Source organism: Scophthalmus maximus, chromosome 14 (assembly GCF_022379125.1).
Source record: "Scophthalmus maximus strain ysfricsl-2021 chromosome 14, ASM2237912v1, whole genome shotgun sequence".
NCBI lineage: Eukaryota > Metazoa > Chordata > Actinopteri > Pleuronectiformes > Scophthalmidae > Scophthalmus > Scophthalmus maximus.
Genome location: NC_061528.1, coordinates 7,646,777 through 7,668,942, shown reverse-complemented (window position 1 = coordinate 7,668,942; position 22,166 = coordinate 7,646,777). Strand labels below are relative to the sequence as shown.

General features: G+C 42.9%; 3 protein-coding genes across 7 annotated transcripts; 2 read left to right on the top strand and 1 right to left on the bottom strand.

Moving 5' to 3' along the window:
• Positions 1-291: 291 nt before the first annotated feature.
• dcun1d2a (DCN1, defective in cullin neddylation 1, domain containing 2a) lies at positions 292-5,819 on the bottom strand. 3 transcript variants are annotated; one of them, XM_035651320.2, is made up of 7 exons: positions 5,725-5,819; positions 3,550-3,766; positions 3,252-3,420; positions 2,858-2,988; positions 2,687-2,769; positions 1,831-1,927; positions 292-1,721 (listed from the first exon to the last, which is right to left on the bottom strand). In XM_035651320.2, the coding sequence occupies exons 1-7, from the start codon at positions 5,725-5,727 to the stop codon at positions 1,642-1,644; spliced, it is 780 nt and encodes a 259-aa protein (XP_035507213.1). In that variant the 5' UTR covers positions 5,728-5,819; the 3' UTR covers positions 292-1,641. The 3 variants fall into 3 exon arrangements, with proteins under 3 accessions (XP_035507213.1, XP_035507215.1, XP_035507212.1); XM_035651322.2 differs by lacking the exon at positions 5,725-5,819 and adding an exon at positions 5,567-5,712; XM_035651319.2 differs by lacking the exon at positions 5,725-5,819 and having other exon boundaries at positions 3,550-4,880.
• Positions 5,820-7,033: 1,214 nt separating this feature from the next.
• tfdp1a (transcription factor Dp-1, a) lies at positions 7,034-15,657 on the top strand. Of its 3 annotated transcripts, none has more exons than XM_035651316.2 (12): positions 7,034-7,184; positions 9,266-9,351; positions 9,576-9,642; positions 9,834-9,955; positions 10,614-10,735; positions 10,917-11,082; positions 11,238-11,384; positions 11,497-11,565; positions 11,954-12,105; positions 13,662-13,828; positions 14,283-14,361; positions 14,494-15,657. In XM_035651316.2, the coding sequence occupies exons 2-12, from the start codon at positions 9,340-9,342 to the stop codon at positions 14,630-14,632; spliced, it is 1,242 nt and encodes a 413-aa protein (XP_035507209.2). In that variant the 5' UTR covers positions 7,034-7,184; positions 9,266-9,339; the 3' UTR covers positions 14,633-15,657. The 3 variants fall into 3 exon arrangements, with proteins under 3 accessions (XP_035507209.2, XP_047193034.1, XP_047193035.1); XM_047337078.1 differs by lacking the exon at positions 7,034-7,184 and adding an exon at positions 8,164-8,434; XM_047337079.1 differs by lacking the exon at positions 7,034-7,184 and adding an exon at positions 8,494-9,065.
• A 151-nt stretch (positions 15,658-15,808) lies between these two features.
• LOC118320481 (rhodopsin kinase GRK1-like) lies at positions 15,809-21,961 on the top strand. Its single transcript, XM_035651315.2, has 8 exons — positions 15,809-15,964; positions 17,976-18,754; positions 19,696-19,823; positions 20,287-20,444; positions 20,735-20,818; positions 20,917-21,041; positions 21,138-21,339; positions 21,468-21,961. The coding sequence occupies exons 2-8, from the start codon at positions 18,056-18,058 to the stop codon at positions 21,755-21,757; spliced, it is 1,686 nt and encodes a 561-aa protein (XP_035507208.1). The 5' UTR covers positions 15,809-15,964; positions 17,976-18,055; the 3' UTR covers positions 21,758-21,961.
• Positions 21,962-22,166: the final 205 nt, after the last annotated feature.

Below are 22,166 nucleotides of genomic sequence, written 5' to 3'. Positions count from 1 at the left end.
AACGATTGGTCTCATGTCCTCTGGCATATCACAGACCATGATGATGATGATGAATGGTATAACTGATGACAGAAGCAACAGCAGTGGTAACAATGGCATCAGCCACTTCACCAGATTATTAAGTGTTTTTAAACCTACAGCAAATGTGAAATAGCTGATAGGCACACCCAGTCGCCATCATTCCAACTCTGCTTTATGAAATACTTTTATTTCCAAACAGCTGTACTGTATGTGATATAAAACGTCCATTATCTATCTTATCAGCAACACAAGAGCTAAATGCAAGTAGGATTATGGAAAAACTCATGCTTTATTCATCTTTCTTAAATGAACAATATACTTAGGCTACTTACATGATGTATCAACATTATATTCCGTTTTTCACTACCTTCAGTAACACTTAACAGAACACATGAATATTGAACAGACAGGTTTTTATTCTTAAGGCTTCATTTTGTTGTCCTGTTGTTGTTGTTGTTGTTGCCCTCTCTCGTGTCCTGACTCCTGAACAAAGGCCGTCGCGCTGCCATAACATACAGATATGCGCCATGCAATCCTGCGGGCCCGTCACTTCTTTACTTTACATTTCTCTTAGCTGCAGCTGAACAGATTACTCAGACGGATCGACTGATAAAATAACAAAACTCTTTTCCTTCACAAATTGAATAAAAGTATTTTTTGAAAGTGTGTGTGTGGGGGGGGGGGGAATCGAGAATACAGTACTGTGGATTGGACTGATTACATTTAGGATTTTAGACCAACCCCCAACTGCGATTATCCAGACAAATTAATGCCATGAACCAAGATCAATCATCTGAATCAAAGCACTACCTTTACTCTCATTTATTTGTGAAACCAGCCCAAAGTGTAGCAACATGTGTCTGACGTGCTTTTGACGACAAGCTCACAACTCCAGAGATCCACCTTATAATTAAACCGACGGCATATGTCCACAATATTGAGGCATCCCGTTAAGAGATCATAGCATTTCCTGTACATAAAAGAAATCATCTTTTTGCATTTATAAATTCAACGTATTTATATTATTCTTCATATAGCTCTATTTGTAAACTGTCCCAATAGATACAGTATGTACAGTAAAAACTGCAACAGTTCTGTTGGTGCTGGTGTGGTGAGCACTATGTCCCGAAAAAGTTAGAGTTAGACATTGGAACTTTGCACAGTCACTCAGAGCTTCATATAAACAAAACAAAGCGGACCAGAAAGAATCTTAAAACACGCTGCTCTCTCCCCTCCGGTGTGTTGAGGGAGCACACAGCCAGAGAACCTCCTCGCAGAGCTGTGTCCGTCCTCGCTCACAGGCTGTGGCCCTGAGAGCTGGTGCTCCTCTTGGAGCAGAGCAGAGTCCAGGATACTGAGAATCCAACAGGAGAGACAAAGTGTATCTGGCATTGTCCATACGACGCCTCTGGTCTCACGAGGACAAAAAAAACGTGTGGCCAGTTCTTCTCACAGTTTTTACTCAGCTCCCTGAAAGGTTGTTTTCCTGACAGTTTCAAGTGCTTCTGTTTTTCTCTCTGAAGTCTACAATTTTCACTTTTTTTTGTACAAGTCTTAAAAAAAACTATGAAGTCAATGTAAAAGAAACAACGTTCTGACGCTCCAGAGTCGTGACTGGATTTAGAGAGTTTTACGTTTTGATCCTGTTACAATTGGTCGAGCGAATTCCACAAAATCATCTATAAGAACGGGCCATGCTCCTAAAGAAAAAAACAACAACAACAAGACATCATTAGTGTCACAGTGTCGTACCAATTATTAATCTGAAGGATTTTTTTTATTTTATCCATTGTGTCATTCAAAGCTCACCTTCCTCATCATAATTTGACATGTCATCTGCAATCATGTTGCCAAAGTCCAACAATAGGTTCCATGTGTCCTTTGGGATGGATCGTTTATGGTGTTCCTGTAACAGACAAGTGCTGATGAACATGCTGATATATGCACAGATTCACGCGTTGCTTTTTACATGTTTAACCTGGATGTTTTGACAATCATTCATTACATTCTAATAAAAATGCTCCGTATCAGAAGTAATCTCCATACTACCGTACCTGAAAACATATATCACGTGATCATTCACGTACACTGGGCATGTACTTTCAGGTGTAAACAGGAAGCGGATTGTCAACTCCTGGTTGCTTAGTTACAGAAAATACCACAAACGAAAAAACAGTAATGGTGAACAGTAAGACGAGGGGTTTCTTTGTTTGGACCGACGACTGTTACTGACACTAAGTGTTTACGGTGTTGCCTGCACGGTGGCTGGTGGAGTCAAGACTGACAAAGAAGCGTATGCGGGTGACTGCATGATTGTTTCCAAACATCTCAGTTTCTTGAGTTTTCCAACCAAAACGGGGCCAACGGCGTTTCCAAAGTTCTCAGTTTTAGGAGTAGTGAAGCAACAGTGAGGCATTTTAAAACTAAAGCGTAGTTGTGTCAATGTCGCCTTTATACCGATCCTGCAAACTGAACTCAGCGTGCTCTTACTCTACCTACCTCTTTATGTAAAGGAACAGTGAATGTGACTAATGTCAGAAAGACAGAATTATTATGTGACAAAGAAATTTGTGTTTTTAAGTTAATGGTTGAAGCCAGTCACTACTCCTGCCAATAAAGATTCAATGTATTTGATCTGTGCATCCATAGATTCACTTTGACTCACCAAAAGGAATCGATTCCAAAGATCGAGGAATTTAAATCGTCCTGAGAGAACCAGGTTCCAGTAGGCTACAGCCATCTCCAAGTCTGCACACAGGACACAAAGAAGAGCTCCTGTTTGAATCAATGATACAACTGAACAAAACACTTTATTATTGTAGTCACTCTTGCTTACCTAGACCCTTCTGTCCAGGGTTTTTGGCAAAATTAAAGGTGAACTGGTAGAAGTCCTTGAACTTTCCGGTATCTTTTAGCTCCTGCTCTAGTCTTGGCAAAAGGGCCTTCAGTTTTTCCGGGCTGTCACACCTAGAAAAAAAAATATTCAAGCAACGAATAAACAAACTCACATGATCACACGCTGAAAACCCAGCCCATTGCAACATGACAGTGTTGATACCGAAGTAAACTCTGACACACGAACCCACAAAAGTCAAAACAAGCAGCACTTGAGTCTATATATAGACAGGCCTTCGCTGCCTAGAGCCACACTTTGATCGACCATGCAAAGATTTACTTCAGCCATGGTGTTTGTGTCCCACTTTGTAGCTGTTGATCATGTCAACACTCACCCCAGGTCTGTCATTCCGTCCATGAACTCCTTCTTGGAGAACTCGCACTGAGTGGCGGCGCGAAACTTCCACGCAACAACGAGCACAGTGATGCTGGCTGGGTCCAGTGAGAGGTCGTCACAAAACTGCTGGATCCCATCGATACCAATCTTATTCTCATCTTGTGGATCTATCAGGGGAGGGAAAAAAATAATGTATATATAACACTCACATTTTTTGCAAACGTGTCTATAACCTTTAAATAATATGCTCCTCTATTTCTGGTAAATATTTAACAGTATAAAACACAGACACTTACCTTTGTAGCGATTATAGAGCTGATCCAGCTTTTTCCGGTCCACCGAGGTTTTCATGGATTCCTTGCAGTAAAGATCCGGGTTCTGAAAGTAGTTGTCGGTGGCAACTTCTAGTTTCCAGTCATTCTGTGTGAGGCAGTACACAGCTGTCTTCTCCCCAGCCTGTGTGAAGGACATGAACTGCCGTACCTTGTCCCTCTGCGAAGACTTCAGCTTATGCTGTGCAAGTACAGGACAGGGGCCGTCAGACACTGGCGCGATCAGACCGGGAAACACAGACAACAACGCGCAAACACAGAGCGACACGCAGACAAACACACACAACGAGACAAGCATTCAGGCAACGGTGACAAGGACAGGACAAACTGTGGGAGAGACACTCAAAAAACACTCGGACGCATATTCAAAAAGGTTAGTCTGCCACACCAACAAACACACAGTCAAGTAGCTGAGTCAAAAGACGCTACTGTGGTGATAATTATGTCCTGTCCAAAAGCAAGTTGACTGGCTGGGCTTTTCTGGAAGGGGGATGTTGTGGATTCTCAGAGCACATGCTGTACCCCCGGAGGGCCCCTCAGATAACTACATTCATAGATGTAACATGAGCAGGGTAAAGAGATTCCATCACCAGGACCTGGAGGTGCAACATGTCTGGAGTGCACAAGCACTCATGACAGGAAGGCTTGGGTAATATTCCTCAAAATCAAATCGACAGAATGTTTTCTGAAAACCTTTTTTGAGTGACACACTGGTGTTTTTTGTGGAAAGGAAAATTTTTTGGGGGGGGATTATGTATGTAAGCAGGAGTCATTCAGTGCACTTTTCACAGGACATGTTCTGAATATTGTGACAATAAATTGTAATTGCAGCCATTAAAGACCAGTAATACGCCACATCAGTATTATCATTATCAGACTTTAAACCAAGTTCCAGATGATATCTGGTTTCCTAACACTGAACTTATTAATCAATTGTAAAGTTTAAACACTTGGTTGACTAGACTATTGTCAGAGCAACTGTTTTGATAAGTGAAAAAACATTTCAGTCCTTTTCCCCCCAGGTTAAAATACCAAACATTTAGTGTTTTCAGCTTCTCAAATGTGCAGATTTGGCGTTTTGCTGTTTTATAATCAATGATGAATATTTCTGAGCTAAAGACTGAAGATGTCACTTTGGCCTATCAACAAACTGTCTGACTATACTAGGAAGAAAAATGAAATGAATGAAAATGAAACCGCAACAAATTTGGAATAGTACAACTGCTTAAAAAACAAAGAATAAAAGTCTTCACCTATGGGGAAACTGTGATGTGCACTTTCTGACATTTAACAGATCAATTAAATAGAAAAAAAGAAATAGAAAACCAGCAGAGGAGTTGGTGATGGGAGTCATCCCATACGCCAGCTCTGATCGCTCTCCTCCTGCAACATGCAGCAGCTCTGGTGAAGGATCACATCACCATCTCCTCACAGCAGCTGCAGTGTCTGAATGAAGAGCAGCATTTCCTGGAACCCGCGGACTTCGCCGGGCCGCTAATAACTTCTCCAACCGCGACCGAGTCGAGTCGGTCAGAAGGACACTGGTGACAAGAGGCACAGTGGATTGTTGTGCCACCGAACGAGCACCGCTGCTGGGTTAGCATCGTCCACACACACACACAAACACACAGACACACACACACGCACGCGCCAGCACCCGGCTAGTAACTTCTACAGGCTAGCGTTAAGCTAAGTTAGCCGGGTACTGTATCACTGCCGTTAAAACGATGGAGATAATACCACGGCATCGGTCTGACAGCGTGGTCGTCACCCACACGACCCCCGTCTCTGTGTGTGTGTGTGTGTGTGTGTGTGTGAGTGTTTGTGAGAGTGTTTGTGTGTGTGCGCGTGTGTGTGTGTGCGTGAGGTCCAACAGGATGAACCCGTCCGCAGCCGAAGTTACCAGACTGCCCCCCCCCCCCAGAAACAGAGAAGAAGGGACGTGTAGCTAAAGCTAGCTGCTCTCAAAATATCAACTGACCTTCCCTGGAACCGCAGCGAACACAAGTCGCCGGCCGTCGTGGGGCTTGTCAGAACGCGACACGACGTGTACTTTAATAGTGTGACACTAGTCGTGGAGGTTAGCCGCGGTGCCGCTAAGAGCCAACGCCAGGGTTTGTGTTTATTTTGGTTACCTACCATTTTTACACCCGCTGTTTGACCAGGTTGGTAGCCCGACTGTCGCTCATTGTGCGCATGCGCGACAACGAGTCGCACAGCTATTTAAGGTTTCAGTCAGAAAGATGAGGTCTGCAATAACTGCTCTGTTTCCATTCACTTTTTTTATTTATGCCATTAACGTGTATTGTAGGTGTCTGTCAATAATATTAGACTAAATACATATAAAGAATATCCCAAAGTGTAACCTATGCACTATACATTCACTATATGCTAATCACAATCACTACACTACAGAACTACAGTCATTCATATCAACTCATTCACAGATCTACACTGATTATGAACAGTGGACTTAAGTGATTAGTGATGCTGCAGATAAAAACACTTCGGAGCAACACAAGTGCTGCCTCATCAACTGCAGCTTGATCATAACATTGAATCAACAATCCCAACGATAATGGAACATCATACACTTCATGAAGGCAAGACTTATTGCAGGATTGGTGTTTAAGGCAGCATTACTTTAGGCTGTGTGTATCTATTAAACTGGCCAATTAGTCCAATGTATTCACCCTATATTTGAAATTACCAGTGAAATATGCATCAATGAATGGATTATGTTTGACTTTCATGCTTTGGTAAGTAAATTACTTTGGAAATCTAATTAAAATGAATTCATGTTGATCATTCTATTTAAAACACACGTGGCAGACAAAGTCCTGTCAGATTCAAGTGCAAATGCATGTATTAAATGACTTATTGTAACATCTGAGAGTTTGACTGTTCATACTTAAATACGATGTTGGTCTGAGAGACCCAGCAAACACTTAACATTCTCCTTGCGGAAAAAACATATTACATTCTCCAGCCTACTATATTAAAACCCCTTTAGACACAGTTTGCTTACTTTCAAGTTTGATAGTAATAAAAATTAATTTACAACACAGATTAATATAAAGCCAAGTTATACTGAAACACAGTATTATATATATACATGTTTCATTCATATACATGTTTAATTTACATGTAGTCATCCCTGACCTACTTCTAATGTGACCGAAGCGACCCCAGTGTGCTGTTGATGTTGATTTTGGGTGCAGCCAAAAACTTATATGCAGATAGTTTTAATTGCAAGTAAATACACCCTAAATTGAAATGTACTTAGATAAAGAAAATATTGTTTGAAAATGTAATATGTTTAAGTTAAATCCCAGAGTGCTGGAGTGCAATACGCCCCTCAGCCTCCGGTGCAGCAGGTGGCAGTGTGAGCAAACTTGACGCTGGTTGGCGTCCACCGGGCCCAAAGACACGCAGGAAGTGGGCATGTGCTACTGCTCTGCTTTCGTCTCATCGCTGTCGTCCAATCAGAATCCTCTAAAGCGAGACACCGCCAAGATCAGATTGTGAGACGCGCCGCTGCAGCGAGGCTAACGGAGAGCGGGGCTAGCAAACAAGCTGCTAACTTGTGAAGTGCACCGGTGAGTCGCATCTATCGACTTCTCTCGCTGTCCAGCTGCCGCGAAACAAACTTTGCCCATTTTAAAAACAAGTGTTTTACCAATTATTGAACCCAAACGTGTCTTTAAAAAGCACGCTGGCGATAAAACACACGCTAACCACGGTTGAAAAACTGCAGCTCATTCTGGTGGTGTTGTCGGTGACAGCTGTGGATTAGCTCAGCCGCTAGCTACTAGCTAGCACAACGCCAGTGGGCTAACAAAGCGCCGGTGTTCGTGGCTTTTCGAGCGTAATAGCCAGTGAGGTCGCTGCTAAAACAACAATTAGTCGTTGCTAACTAGCGACGTACTTAGCAGTGCGTTAACTTTACCGCATCCTCCGGACAAGTTGCTAATTTACCGCACGGAGCTAACACTGATGTAGTCGTTAGCGGGGCTTTTAGATTCAGTGTGACGGTCCGCGGTGATTATGAAAGATCGATTATCGTCTGATGCTGCAAATGTACATTTATATAATGCGAGAGCTTTTATCGTTACAAGGGTTCGGGTGTGTCCTGACGCATCACTGACACAACTGTCTATAGGTCAACACCACCTAATAATAATTTAGTTATTAAACCATCGGTGTTGTAATCAAATGTAAATACTCATGCCCGTTTGATGGGCAGATGTATAGTTGATGAGGATTAATTTATTCAAGTGTTTCCGAAAATGTAAACCTGGGAAAATGAGGCCACTGTTATTTTTGTGTTGTTGCTGGCTGATTGGGAGGTGACAAGGATCTGACAACAAGAGGTCAATGACTGTCCATAAAACAACAATTAACTCAACATCAATAATCGAATTGCTCATATCAGACTATTTCACAAGTTGTGGCGAGTTGTATTGGCTGGTGAGTTTTAAATTCACATTAGCAAACAGTAGGAATTAAAGCACAAATTGTTTTTGTATTTTTCTCCCTTCCCCTGCGGTTCGTCCTTCTTCAATTGAAAACGATCACTTCTCATGCAGCTTCCCCAATCGACCAACTGGCAGGATCCCAGTATTACTCGCTGTCGCAACCGCCAAAAGACAGGAACTCGAGAAGATAACAAACGCATCACAATAATAATAATACAAAAAACACGCTGTCCCCCAGAATAAAGTGTAGAATTGTATAAAAAGTACTAGTGCTTAGTTTGTTTCCTGTTTGGAAGGGATTTAGACCTCCTCTTCCTCCATTCTCAAATGCCAACAACAACAGCCGTCGAAGGAAACGGGAGAGTTCACTCGTAAGTGCACAGAATGACTTTGTTAACTTCACCCTCCGTGCTGCACTGCACACGCATTTCTCGAAGCTCAAATCGAAACGGTTCGACGGGAATCTGCCGCGCGGAGCCAATAAACGCTACGTTTTAAATGCGATTCCTTTTCACACACACACACACACACACACAAAAAAAAACACAACGTGCAGATGCTAACCGACGAGCTAGCTAACGCAAGTAAGCCGAGTGCATCGCTAGCGGTTAGCTAGCTGCGCTCAACAAAAGACGGTTCCGGGGCGCTCGCGCCGCCGTGCGAGCCAGTGTGACCGCTGCGTGCGTCCGCGAGCTCCGTCGCCCGTGTGGCCGGCTCCACTGCGGTCGCACGGGTCGTTTCGCGCCGGTGTGATGGAAGTTAGCACGTTCGCGTGACCTGTGGAAGTTGGCCGGTGCCTGGGCACCCGGAGCAGGCCCGCCGCAGCACTTAGCGCTGTAAAAGTTGTGGGCACCGGGGGGACGGTTTCACGGGCTTGCATGTGCACACACGATGCGTTCAGGAACGCCGCCGAAAGGCTCACGTCGTGTAGCTTTGTTGTAAAATAGACACATTCCCCGTCAGCTGTCTGTGTCGCCAGAAGAAGACCTCGCTCGAGCTAACGTGAGTGATGTAGCTCTGCACAGTGTGCTGGCGAAGCACAGCAGTTCGAATGGGCCTCAGTTCAGAAAGAACTTCAGTTTCAATTGCAAGCAAATGCCCCTCAATGCATTTCGATGAAGGAAATGTTCGTTTGAAAATGTAATACTTATTTTTGAAGTCAAATCCTTGTGTAGTAGTTTCCCCCTCTTGTCTGTCTTCAGGGGTTTGAAGAGTGAAAAACAGAGGGGAATTTTCTTTTTAGCCTGAATCTCAACTCCTCCGGTCCTTTGGGATCATGGCAAAAGATGTAAGTAATTATACAACATGTATTTTCTTTTAGTGTGTGCCGGAAAACATTTGTGTATTTTGGGTGCACCTTGCAGGCGCGGAAGCTGATGTTAAGTCGTAGCTGTTGTGTTGCTATAACTTCCATATGATGTTTGTTTTGCTGCCTTCCTTTTTCTAACTGGACTAATGTGAAACCTTTAATGTGGTGAATTTGAGATCATATTAGGTTCTTGTCCTCTTTAGGCTGGTCTGATTGAAACAAATGGAGAGCTGAAGGTTTTCATCGATCAGAATCTGAGCCCCAGCAAAGGTACAAGTGATTAGTTATCGTCTCTATATTGAAAGTGTACTCAGTATTTTTCTTAAAGTTTGCCTGTTCCACGATGAAATAATGTTTCGTCATGTGTCGGCCTATGTGCCGGTAGCTGGACGATAGGGGGCAATGGAGTGTTAATCAAGAGCTCTATTCAGTACTGGTATTCTGGTGGCTTTTTTTTCCAGGTGTCCTGTCTTTGGTTACTGTCCAGCCTACAGCTGTCCCTGTGGCCAAACAGCTACTTCCCAAAACCCTAGGGCCATCCAATGTGAACGTTGCTGCACACATGCAACATGTGCCACACATGGTGAGTGATGCTCCACAAAGGTCAGGCTTTTGTGCTTTCGCAAACTATGTTTGTATGAGAGTTCAGAACCTCTCAATAGATATACAAAGGTCAGCTTTTCTAAATTGACACATTGACCTGCAGATGCATTTGTGTATAGATGTGCTTGCTGGGTTTCTCGGCTGTGTCTTACTGTTGTGTAAGCCCCCTCCATTATCATTGTGAGGTGACCGGGCAGAGGGTAGATGGAGGCAGTTGATCCTAAGCTTATCACCTCTACAGTCAGCAGGATTACACCCATCATCCCATTATACAGTATATATGGAATATATACATAACGGCAATCAGCTTAGATATCCCCTTAGTGAAGGAATAGATCACCCATTTCTTAGATAGGAATGCATATTTAAAGCAATGTCCTCAATTGATCAGCGGCCATGATCATGACCAGTAATTAATTACTCAATAATTATGTCTTAAATACTTCATCCTTTCAGTACAACCTGATTGTTTATTTTTTGTTGTTGTTTAGTCTTTAAACGTACAGTTAAATCCACCCTAATCATTTATCTAGATTTGAATACACTGCATTTTGGAGAACTCATTTTATGCTGTTAGCTTCACAAGATTACTGAGAGCTAATGAACACTTTCCCTGGTCCTCCTCTGTCTTGTTGCAGGTGATTGGAACACCTCAGAGGCCCACGGTATCAAATACCATTTTGGTAAACAGTCCACATACACCAAGTTCCCAGTTCCTCACTCAGAGTCAACCATCTGACGCCTCTCCTTGGTCGTCAGGGTAAGTCCTCAAAAAGGTTCTTAATTCTACGAGTTTGGGCCATTGTCGAGCTCTGTGGAGATTTAGTGTTTTAGCATGTGAAATCTGATATAATTTCATATATATATATATATATATATATATATATGAAACAAGTTTTGTCTTAATAATCATTGTGGGGGGGTGTCTTTTCTGTTTGCAGAAAACGTGGTAAGAAAGGAGAAAAGAATGGGAAGGGCTTGAGGCATTTCTCCATGAAAGTGTGTGAGAAGGTGCAGAAGAAAGGAGTAACTACCTACAATGAGGTGGCAGATGAACTGGTGGCAGAATTCAGCTCTGCAGACAACCACATGTCACCCAACGACTCAGTAAGTGCCACATGAAATTTTCTCAAAAACAATTCAGATCTGAATCCTTCACAGACATGGTTGAATAAAGGGTATTTTTGGTATATTTCACATTTTATTAGGAATTTTTATTATTATTTTTTTTTTTAATCTTTTGTTTTTTTTCTTCCTTTTAGCACGTGTACGACCAGAAGAACATTCGGCGGCGTGTGTATGATGCACTCAATGTACTCATGGCCATGAACATAATCTCTAAAGAGAAAAAAGAAATCAAGTGGATCGGCCTGCCCACCAACTCAGCGCAAGAATGCCAAAACCTGGAGGTAGAAACGAACTGTGACGACCGTTCTTATATTAGCTGTTATTGCAGATATCTACTCTCTATCACCGCATGTTATCACTCTTTAATATTTCTTTCTTTTATATGAACTGTAGGTGGAAAGGCAAAGGCGGCTGGAGAGAATTAAGCAGAAACAATCACAACTCCAGGAGCTCATACTGCAGGTGGGGAAGAGTCGAATGCTGCCCCGTGTGTTCAGTATGAATTGAGGCTGCTTGTGTGTTCCTGAAAGATTGTTCACTGTGAAGGAAACATTGAGCAAGTTAAATGATGTCCCTTTCTTCTCCTTAAGGCAGTTGTGAGTTAAAGAAAGTGTATGATCACTTAGAGGGTATAATGAATACACAGAAAAGTTTGATAATGTACAATTGGTATGACAAACGCTTTACTTTTCTGGACTGCCTTAACATTGCTGGAGAACCAATCTAGCCAAAATATGGCTAAAGAAATTTTTTTAAATGTCAAATGTGGTATTACTCAAAAAAAAAAAAAAACTAACTTAAGCATACTTTTTAAAAATGTAAAAACATTTCTTTGATCTTGTCTTAACAGCAAATAGCATTTAAGAACCTGGTTCAGCGGAACAGACAGACAGAGCAGCAGGCAAACAGACCTCCACCTCCCAACTCCATCATCCACCTTCCCTTTATCATTGTCAACACCAGCAAGAAAACTGTCATCGACTGCAGCATCTCCAATGACAAGTACGTGGATTGTTTTCGGCATTTCAGATATTTTGTTTAATAGTTTGAAGTTCACCCCCTGGGATTTATAATAACCCATCAAGTCCAGATGCCCCATGGGCACATTCGTTTTATATGATGTCGTCATTTTCAAGACGCGTGACATATTAAACGCATCATGATTCACTGGAATTCCTGTAAAGGAGGCGAATCGCACTTTGGAAAATATATAGTTGTTTTTTTTAAAACAATCCCACAAAAAAGCTTTTAAAGTCACCATTTAGACTGGCGTACCATCTCGGCAAGGGGAACAGCATTGAAGCAGAGCCCAGAAGTTATTTGGATAAAAACAGCCTTGAAAGTGACTTGGATTCAGACCCAGACCTCAGTGTGCCTGTAAAAATATGAGATGAAAAACTATTTGGGAGATTAAACAAGTGTCTCTCATTAATCACCTAGTCTGTGGCTGCCCGCCATGGTCTAATTTGTCCCATGACAGTTTCATAATGAACCAAAGAAAATCTTTCACACTCGTCATAATAACATAAAAGTCTCTAACTTGGTGTTTTGCAACCTTGCTTCATTGTAGAGCTGTGTGCAGCACTTCTGCCTGGTCCCTCGCTCACTCCTCATCTCTCTCACTCCCACCGTTTCCATCGGCAGCACCGGGAGAAATCCTGTGGCGTGGGCGGACTGTCATCTTGTCATAATTTAAACCGAAGCTGACTGTGTGTGTTTCTGCGAGGGGCTTGTAGTTTATCAGCAGGCAGGCACCTGAGAGTGCATCGCACATAGTCAACACCGACAAACAACACAGCAGTGTCGGCTTTAACCAATCGACCTGGTGGCAGCCTTAAATTGAAGATGGCCATTGGATTATAAAGGGAAGAAACACCACTCTGTAACACTACTGCAGAACCACAGTGGGCGGGAACATATCTAAAGCCTCATAATCTGCAGCGAACACACGCACTCGGCGGACTGCTCCTCAGACCTACAGTCCAACATGAATTATCTGACAGTTAAATGAGCCCAAAGTGAGGCTGTAATATGCTTTTTTTGGAACATAACTTCCTCACACAACATTCCATATTCAGATTGGCTAGTTAGACCATTTAATTAGATTTACACGTGAGCCAGCCGTACTTTATCTATTGTAGTGCTTCCTCATATACTGCCAAATATGAAGAAACCATTAAGGCTTTTTAATTTAATTTGAGTGTTTCTGGTTATCCCACAAAATTTGGAGTAGCAAGTAGTTCATAATTTCCCCTTAGTCAATTAAAGTCAAATCACTTCCATTAAAAGCTCTAGATTTTAAACAATTTAAACTTGGGGCTGAATCCAAGCTCTCTTACATTCTCATCATAACAAGGTGGGGCATCTGCCTGCAGTTTGATAGCTCCTCAAAACTTGATGGATGTTTCCTTACTGCAAATTTAACTCATTGTGTTTTGTATTTCTAGTATTTACCACACAAATCACTGAAATTGGGATTTCTTTTATACTTGTTAGTTCAAAAATAATTAATAACTCACACTTTGTGTTTCCTGTCCTTCTCTCTCTCTCATCTGCAGGTTTGAGTATTTGTTCAACTTTGACAGCATGTTTGAGATCCATGATGACATTGAGGTGCTAAAGCGTATGGGCATGGCCTGCGGCCTGGAGGTGGGAAAGTGTTCTCCAGAGGATCTCAAGGTCGCACGTAACCTGGTGCCCAAAGCTCTGGAGCCCTACGTTATAGGTTAGTGCCACAGCTCGTGTACCCAGAGTCAATTTGATTGTTAAAATATCCTGCAAAATTACTGCAATGGCAAATCAAAGGATTTCAAATAAGAGAGGTATTGAAATTCAAAATGTTTTAATGTGGTGAATAGGGCTCCGATCGCGTTTCCAAACTGATATTTAGTTTTGTCCACACACCAAAGATATTTGGTTTACTGTCACAGAATTTCCCCCCATAAAACTACTTGAACCGATTAATCGATTATCAAAATAGTTGGTGATTATTTTAGTAGTCGGTTATTAATCAATTAATTGATTAACTGTTGCAGCTCTCGTATTGAATGAGGAATTCAACTATTTGTTCACTTCCAGCGGGCTGTCATTGTAACAGTGTTGCGACCTCAGCAGAGTGGTGAACTCCGCTGTCGTTAAAGTCATATTTCTGTAGGTAAATGTATTTTCTCTTTCCCCAGAGATGGCAAAGGGTCCCATCAGTAATGTTTACATCACTGGAGGATCCTCGGCTAATGGAGCCCGTTACCCTGCGAGCAGGTGAGAAGCCTTTACCTGTGATTCCACCAACAGATGTGACAGAAAGTTGTCATGCTCGTCCCTCTGCTGCGTCACCTTGTCCAACATTTACTTGTTGTTTTCTAACTGAACAATTAAAAATCCTCCTTGCAGCGACGGCTGCACCGATGGCACCATGGCCTCCAGCTCAAATGACTCTCACTACAGCGGGTCTCGTGTGGAGACCCCAGTGTCGTACATGGGGGACGACGACGACGAGGACGAGTACGACGAGAACGACGATGAAGACTAAACCCTTCTACGCCTTTGCCGCTCCAACAAGCACAGTCCTTCAAACCACCGTGGGAATTTAGTCGCCCGTTGTGTGTGCTTCTTCAACCCTTCCCCCCGTTTCCCATGCCTGTTTTTCTGTCTGGCTTTCTCAGGGGTGTAGTTGAAAATTGAACAGGGGTGTATGTTGCACCCACCTTTTTCTGCTCCTGAATCACGTGCACCTGCACTACAGCTCCGGGGGTGGCGTCGTCCAAGGGAACTGTCGTCTGTGGCCCTGCCACCACACTGAAGTCTTTGTATGTCTAATCCACTTCTTAATAAGCCATCCCACTAAAAAAAAAAAAAAAAAAAAACCCTGTAAAACCTACTGCTGTTGGAGAATGTATAATGTACTTGTTTGAATAGTTATTTCTTTTATTTTGCAATTTCATATAGCAGACTGATGATCAAAATGTTCCATGACGGCCAAAGTATCTGCTCAGCGGCACCATGGATTCTGAATGGCCTAATACACAGTTGCCGTGTCATCTCAGGATGGGGCTCCATCAGATGTGTTGAACTTTTTTCGTTTTGTGTTCCGGGCAATAATTTGAAATAGTTTCTTATCCCCCATTGTGTTGGGCCGGCTTCCTTCTGTTCCGTAGGCAGCTGCTTTCCTGATCTTGTTTGCTAGTTTTTTTTTTTTTTTGTATTTCTGGAGTTGAAGAATTCCCCGTCACCACCCTGTTAACGCCTTGTAGTGTTTACAAAAAAAATGGCACCAGCAAGGTAAGAACTTTCATAACCCAGGCTCCTGATAGGTAAATAAGCTTTGTTTGTTAATGACGTATATGAATCCTACGGCGATTGTAGCTTATAGTATCCTTTAGAGGCCAGTGGTAAAGATAAAAGATTATTGATGTAACAAAATGTGTGGTTGTGTAGGTCTTTATGTGCTCCTTCGAAGATCTCTTTTAAAACTGAGCAACACATGTACTGACTTCCAAATACCTTTTTCTGTAATCTAATATAAGTTTGCAAATTAAATATAGATTGTTTTAATAAGTTTGTATTTATAATTCATGGAGTTGACCTGCTGTTTTTTGTCAAGCCTGGAATAACATGTTCCACCTAATACCTCAATTTTTTTTTCTGTACCGGGTGAAAGAAGTAAGCTTCTTGTAAGATACTTAGATTACTCAACAGCTGAGTTTTATGCGGCTCAAATGGTTTGAGATAACTTTTATTAAAAGCCCGTGGCTGCACAGTGGCTTCTTGGGGAGAGGTGTGTTTGGGGAGGGGTCTGCTCGTCAGAGGAACGCCTCGGGGGGGAAACTGCTTGCTCAAAGCTCAAGGAGAGGAAGGCTGTGAGGTGAGAGCTCCTTTACTTATACCGTTGGTCCTTATATTAAGCTACAGTCATTTCATGGTTTTCAGCATTTGATTTTAATGTAGACATGGATCTATAACGGTAACTGCTGAATTTGACACCGGGCCCCGTTTTCAAATTGTAAGTGTGTCCAAATGTTTTTGACATGGAGAACAGACAAGGGCCTGAATGTAGCACATGCTGCAGGCACTGGAGAAGAGATGGTCTTCTCAGTGTGTGTTAGTGGGTCTGATACTGGAGCAGCAGAACGTGTCAGTGCACGCCGTTAAAACCCCATTTTACCTTTTGAGAACTTTTACATTTTAAAGGATATGTTCACATTTGAGTCACATAATGTAACTTGAAGGGAAACTGATCAAATATACAAATCAGTCCTGCAGCATAAGATGCAAAGTTGTTGCAAGCTGTAGCTCAAGAGAATCGGTGTATTGGAGCTGACGACTCTATATTTGAAATGAAAGTGATTTGGAGGTGTGGAGCATATCAGCCCTGTCGAAACCAATGTGACAGTTAACAGATAATGTAACAAAAAAATTATCCACCTAGCTCCATCAAAAATGTAATAAAAATGAAGGAATTGTCTTAACCAGTAATGAAGTAATCTCGGTGCCAGTATTGCAATATCTAATTACATCAATAGGAAGTTATGACATTATTGGGTTCTTCCAAAAAAAAAATAAGGTTAACTTGATAATGTAATCATTTCTTAGAAATAACTCTGACAATTATTGTACCAATAGTGTGCTAGTGTTTTGGAAATGCAGCGTTTCTATAAGTTAGTTATTTCCAAATAAGCAAAGCTTTGATTTTTTTTGGTAAAACTGTTTCTCATTTGTGAATATTGCACAGTGCTGCACTACTATTGTACAATATTGGGAAATTACTACAAAATGAAACGAATTACATTCATTTTAATTCTTTATTACATTATTCGTACAGAGGTTATTACATTATCGGTTAAGACATTTTATTGCATTATTATATTAAATGCACATATAATTAATCTCCACATAACCATTTTTGATGGTTATGTGGAGATTTGTATTTCATTATTGGTGTTTATTACATTACTGGGAAATTATGAAAATACAAGTTAGAATTCCAAGCCCTGTTCCTCATCGTGCTTGAGGTCAGAAGCTCCACCTGCTGCTAACTCAACACCCGCGTCTCTGTCAAAACTGTCAACAGGCGAGTTGTATTGTGGGTAATGTAGACACCAGGTTTTGACAAGGTAGAAGAAAGTATACAGTATTTCAGTTGATTTGTCAAACAAAGACTGCTATAGCCTCAGACTGGTTTGTATTGAATTTCTTTAAGACTGGTTTCTTTTCAGCCACTGACTGTAATCCTTTCATTGGACATACGGTCATGTAAGAATTAAGATATCAGAATTCTTTTTAACCCGTCGATGAAAATTCCCATCTATTAAATCTTAATAGAAAACACAATTCCAATGTATTGTGATTTTTCCCGTTGTAAAGTTTTGCCCAATTTTTTTATTTTTTATTATGCAACACTGTTGCAGTAATTGTGATTTGCCAGTTGGTTGATTGGTGACACCCCAGCTGCATGTGTTGTTCTGTTCCAGCAGGTGCTGTTCCCCACCGTCTGGGGCAGTAGGGTGTTAATGGATTACTGAAAGGTGTTGACTCAGGTGTGTGTGTGTGTGTGTGTGTGTGTGTGTGTGTGTGTGTGTGTGTGTGTGTGTGTGTGTGTGTGTGTGTGTGTGTGTGTGTGTGTGTGTGTGTGTGTGTGTGTGTGTGTGTGTGTGTGTGTGTGTGTGTGTGTGTGTGAGAGAGAGAGAGAGAGAGACAGAGAGAGAGAGAGAGAGAGAGGTGGTACAGTGCTCAAAGTGGACTGGGATCTGGTGTGGACAGCAGCCTCGAGTCCCTGTTTCTCTCTCATGCGGCTCTACCACTCCTCCGTGATCTGTTTCTTGTTTTTCTCCCCCCTTGCTTCATCTCTTTTTCTGCCTCACCCCCCTGCAAGTTAGATAGCAGCATTTATCCTCTCCCTCCGTTTTGTCTTGCAATGTCTCCTCTTTGCATCGCCTAACAGTCACCTGGCCTCAGCATGGATATCGGAGGACTGACCACGGTGGTAGCAAATTCCGCCTACATCAATGCCCGTGGAAGCATCGACGGTTCTAATCCCGCAGCGGCTCGGGATAAGAAGTACCATTCTCGCCTCAAACTGCCCCACATCACTGTGTGCGAGGGCCTGAGGGAAACCCTGGATTTGGCCTTTGACTCAGTCTGTGTCGAACAGCCTATTGGCAAACGCCTCTTTAGGGAATTCTTGGATGCAAATCAAGAGTATCACGGGGCTTGCCGTCTGTGGAAAGACATCGAGGCCTATGACCTGGCGGAGGATTCCGACCGGACGAAGAAGGCCTCAAAGATTGTCCAGCGTTACATGGACTCCTCTGCCAAACACTTCTGCCCGTACCTGTCTGAGGACACCATAGCGAAGGTGAAGGAAGACCAGGAGTCTGTACGGGATGATTTGTTTGCTGCGGCACTGGCCACAACGTTGGACTACCTGCGAGAGGCCCCCTACGCGTTCTTCCTGGAGAGCCTGTTCCTGAAGAGGTACCTGCAGTGGAAGTGGCTCGAGATGCAGCCCATGGATGCGGACTGGTTCCTAGACTTCCGTGTGCTGGGGAAGGGCGGGTTTGGGGAGGTGTCGGCCTGTCAGACGAAAGCCACGGGGAAACTTTATGCCTGTAAGAAACTCAACAAGAAGAGGCTGAAGAAGAGGAAAGGCTATGAGGTGAGCGAACTAATGCCCCCTTCCCTCACCGTGTCTTTTGCATTAGGCCTGCATAGTTTAATGCATATTAGCCTTTTTAATTTGAATACTCATACAATGTTGTTGTTAAAAAAGTGACTGCTTCTACATTATCCCCATTTACCTCAACTGTGCCCAAACATCTTTGACATGAAGGACCAGTTAAGGGCACAATAAAACACACACTGCAGGTTTTTAGCTGACATATTGGTGCCTTCAGTAATAAGTGTGCAGTAAATAAAAGTTATAGAGCTATTCTCTTATTAAACAAAATACAAATCCTAGGTGACAAGAAACACAAAGGAAAGTTGGATAAAATATGTCAGTGAAGGGAATTAAACCAATAAGCCAACTAAGAAAAAAATTGAGAAACCTAAGCACTAGATAATTATATTTAAAGCAAATGAATCAATCAAAACGTGGCGTGAATTTAAAGATTTAAAGAAGGACGAAAAAGAGGTGAACTGTAAATCTAAAATGTCCCTCTTGTGCTGATATAATTACTGTAATTCTGTGATTTCTTGCATGAGATTTAAGGGAAAAACTGATCTTTGTATCAGGTAGTGATCGGATCAATGCAGGTGTTTTACTGGCTTTACGTTCCCAGAGAAAGTGCCTCGCACTGATCAGGCTGCGACGGTGCTAATCACCTTTGTCCCTGCCTCTGTCTCGTTTGGCTTTAGCCTGCAGTATTAACCACTGACACAGGGATAGAGTGATTACTGGGAGCTTTAGGGAAAATCTCTCCTGAATGGAACTCCTTGGCACAGTTACATCTTGCCCTTGACTTGTCTGATGTCATTCTCTGAAATATTCTTTTCCAGTGGCCAAAGACATTAAAAAAAACATACCACACATTTTTCTTCAGCCTGTTCCTTGTGCATTATTTCTCAAAAGTGTCTTTCCGAACTTTCTCCCGTTAGGGTGCGATGGTGGAGAAGAGGATTCTTGAGAAGGTTCACAGTCGCTTCATTGTGTCTTTGGCGTACGCCTTCCAGACAAAGGAAGAACTTTGTCTGGTCATGACCATCATGAACGGAGGAGACCTCAAGTAACTTCACACTCTGACAAAAAAAACAACTCTCTTATAAGCTCATTGATGGAGGAGTGACAGCACTTATTCGTTATCCCCCTTTGGCAGCCTTCCTATTTTAAGTGTCATTACAGTGAGATGGATTAAACGTAAAATATATTCACATTTGTATGTCTGTAGACAGACGTGTTTGGTGGCGACAGCATGTGAACATTTCTTCTCATGACAAGGGTCACCCCGAGTGGCCCCTCGTAAAGCGCCAGTCACATGAAGTCACATTATCATAAATACCTAAATGACCTGAGTGAGATTAAAAATTCCTTTATATCATCAGAATCCATTTCTAAAGTGTGTGTTGGAAAAACACGAGCACAAAGACAGCTAAGAGCAGGCGTTCATGCAACAACGACACAGTGGCAAGCTGCAAACGTATGCAGATTGTGACAGAGCCAGTGCTTGACATGTTCCGTCTTCCCCGCAGGTATCACATCTACCTGGTGGACGAGAACAACCCGGGCTTCGACGAGCCCAGAGCCAGTTTCTACACTGCTCAGATTATCCAGGGCATGGAGCACCTGCACCAGAAGAGAATCATCTACAGAGATCTCAAACCAGAAAATGTGCTGCTGGATAATGACGGTGACTAGAAAGGCCCTCGCAGTAGAGCGCCTACCTCCGCCAAGGGCCCGTCAGTCCCTGTAAATTCAGTTGCACACACTCGTAGACATCAGTGCCCTCCATACGTCTGATGATTTTCATCACGATCCATTAATGATTCCCTGGGAAAGTTTTGAGGAAATCAGTTCTGTAGTTTTGGCTGAAAACATAACCTCCTTGGCGGAGGTAATAATTTCTAGTCAAACAGGTGAATATGCCGTCATCCATGTGTAATTAATGGCTGATGAAGATTTCTTCATGTTGTCGAACAGGGAACGTGCGTATATCTGACCTGGGTCTTGCCGTGGAGCTGAAAGAAGGCAAAACATTGACCAAAGGCTACGCCGGGACACCAGGTGGGTCTCGTCTGTCATATTCAAAAGCGGAGCGTCGACTGTTGATCATTCGATCCGAGCATCTTCTTCTTGTAACCGTTCCACCTTGGTCCTCGTAGGGTACATGTCTCCGGAGATGCTGAAAGGAGAGAAATACGACACCTCCGTCGACTACTACACTCTGGGGGTGACGCTGTTCGAGTTCATTGCTGCCAAGAACCCGTTCAGGAACCGGGGGGAGAAGGTGAGATGCCTTTTTAACCCTGGTGCACGAAAATGGCAGAAACAAATTGGAGGATGAGAGTAATTGTACACTTATTACACTTGTACTCCTCCTCAGCTCGAACGCGAGGAGATGAAAGAGCGCGTGCTGACACGGGAGGTGGCCTATCCAGAGAATTTCAGCAAGGATGCAAAGTCGCTGTGTGAGGGGCTGCTGGCCAAACAGGTTGACGAGAGGATGGGCTTCAAGAACGGATGCTGTGACGAGATCAGAGCACACCCGTTTTTTAAAGACATCAACTGGAGGAAACTGAACGCAGGTATCACCCATTTCTTTTTACTTTCATATCTTGGGTAAAGATATTTTATCGCACTTATTGCAAACTTCCTCAGACTGGAAACGCTTTCCTTCGATTTTATTTTCAATCTCTCGCTCTCGCCTCTGCAGGTATTCTACCTCCGCCTTTCGTCCCCGACCCTAAAGTGGTGTACGCTAAAAGTCTGGACGACGTTGGCGCCTTCTCCTCGGTGAAGGGCGTGACCTTGGAGGATCCGGATAAGACCTTTTACGACGAGTTTTCCTCAGGCAACATCGCCATCCCTTGGCAGGAGGAGATGATCGAGATGGGCATTTATGGAGAACTCAACCTCTGGGCTCCGGAAGGCGGCGTCCCGAATGACCTCCGCAGGGAGTCCATACTGGAGCAGCCAAAGTCATCCACCTGCTGCGTGTCGTAGAGTCATTGAAATACCTTGAAAATACATCAGTTGTGAAGTGTACAGACTCAAATGTTCAGGGCAGAAAGAAGTCTCCTCACTTTCCGGCTGCAGAGTTACAACCTTTTTAATTATTTCGGGGCACGGGAACAACAACAACAACAAAAATTAATTTAAAAAAGTTCCTGACATTACATCCTCACTGGTCTCGACTGTCTGTCCCTCCCTCACACTCTCTCTTAACTTTCACTCTCATTGCCCCCCTCTCTTCACGGTTGTGTGCGTGTGTGTGTGTGTGTGTGTGTATGTGTGTGTGTGCGCATTTGTTACATTACTTAAATGCTTTTAGATTTAAAATTGCATTATTTAAAAGAAAATCACATTTTTGAGCATTTCGCTCGGTCGCTGTCACAGTCACACGGTGAACGTG

Excerpts from the sequence above, each read along its gene's own strand:
- dcun1d2a (XM_035651319.2), bottom strand. The coding sequence starts at position 3,883 with ATGCTTGTCTCGTTGTGTGTGTTTGTCTGCGTGTCGCTCTGTGTTTGC. Across the intron at positions 2,989-3,251 it reads GACGGAATGACAGACCTGGG|GTGTGACAGCCCGGAAAAAC; the intron begins GTGAGTGTTGAC and ends TTTTTTTTCTAG. Across the intron at positions 2,770-2,857 it reads CCCTGGACAGAAGGGTCTAG|ACTTGGAGATGGCTGTAGCC; the intron begins GTAAGCAAGAGT and ends TCCTGTGTGCAG.
- tfdp1a (XM_035651316.2), top strand. Across the intron at positions 9,956-10,613 it reads TGCAACATGTGCCACACATG|GTGATTGGAACACCTCAGAG; the intron begins GTGAGTGATGCT and ends GTCTTGTTGCAG. Across the intron at positions 11,566-11,953 it reads TCCAGGAGCTCATACTGCAG|CAAATAGCATTTAAGAACCT; the intron begins GTGGGGAAGAGT and ends TTGTCTTAACAG.
- LOC118320481 (XM_035651315.2), top strand. The coding sequence starts at position 18,056 with ATGGATATCGGAGGACTGACCACGGTGGTAGCAAATTCCGCCTACATC. Across the intron at positions 20,445-20,734 it reads TGTGCTGCTGGATAATGACG|GGAACGTGCGTATATCTGAC; the intron begins GTGACTAGAAAG and ends GTTGTCGAACAG. Across the intron at positions 20,819-20,916 it reads AGGCTACGCCGGGACACCAG|GGTACATGTCTCCGGAGATG; the intron begins GTGGGTCTCGTC and ends TGGTCCTCGTAG.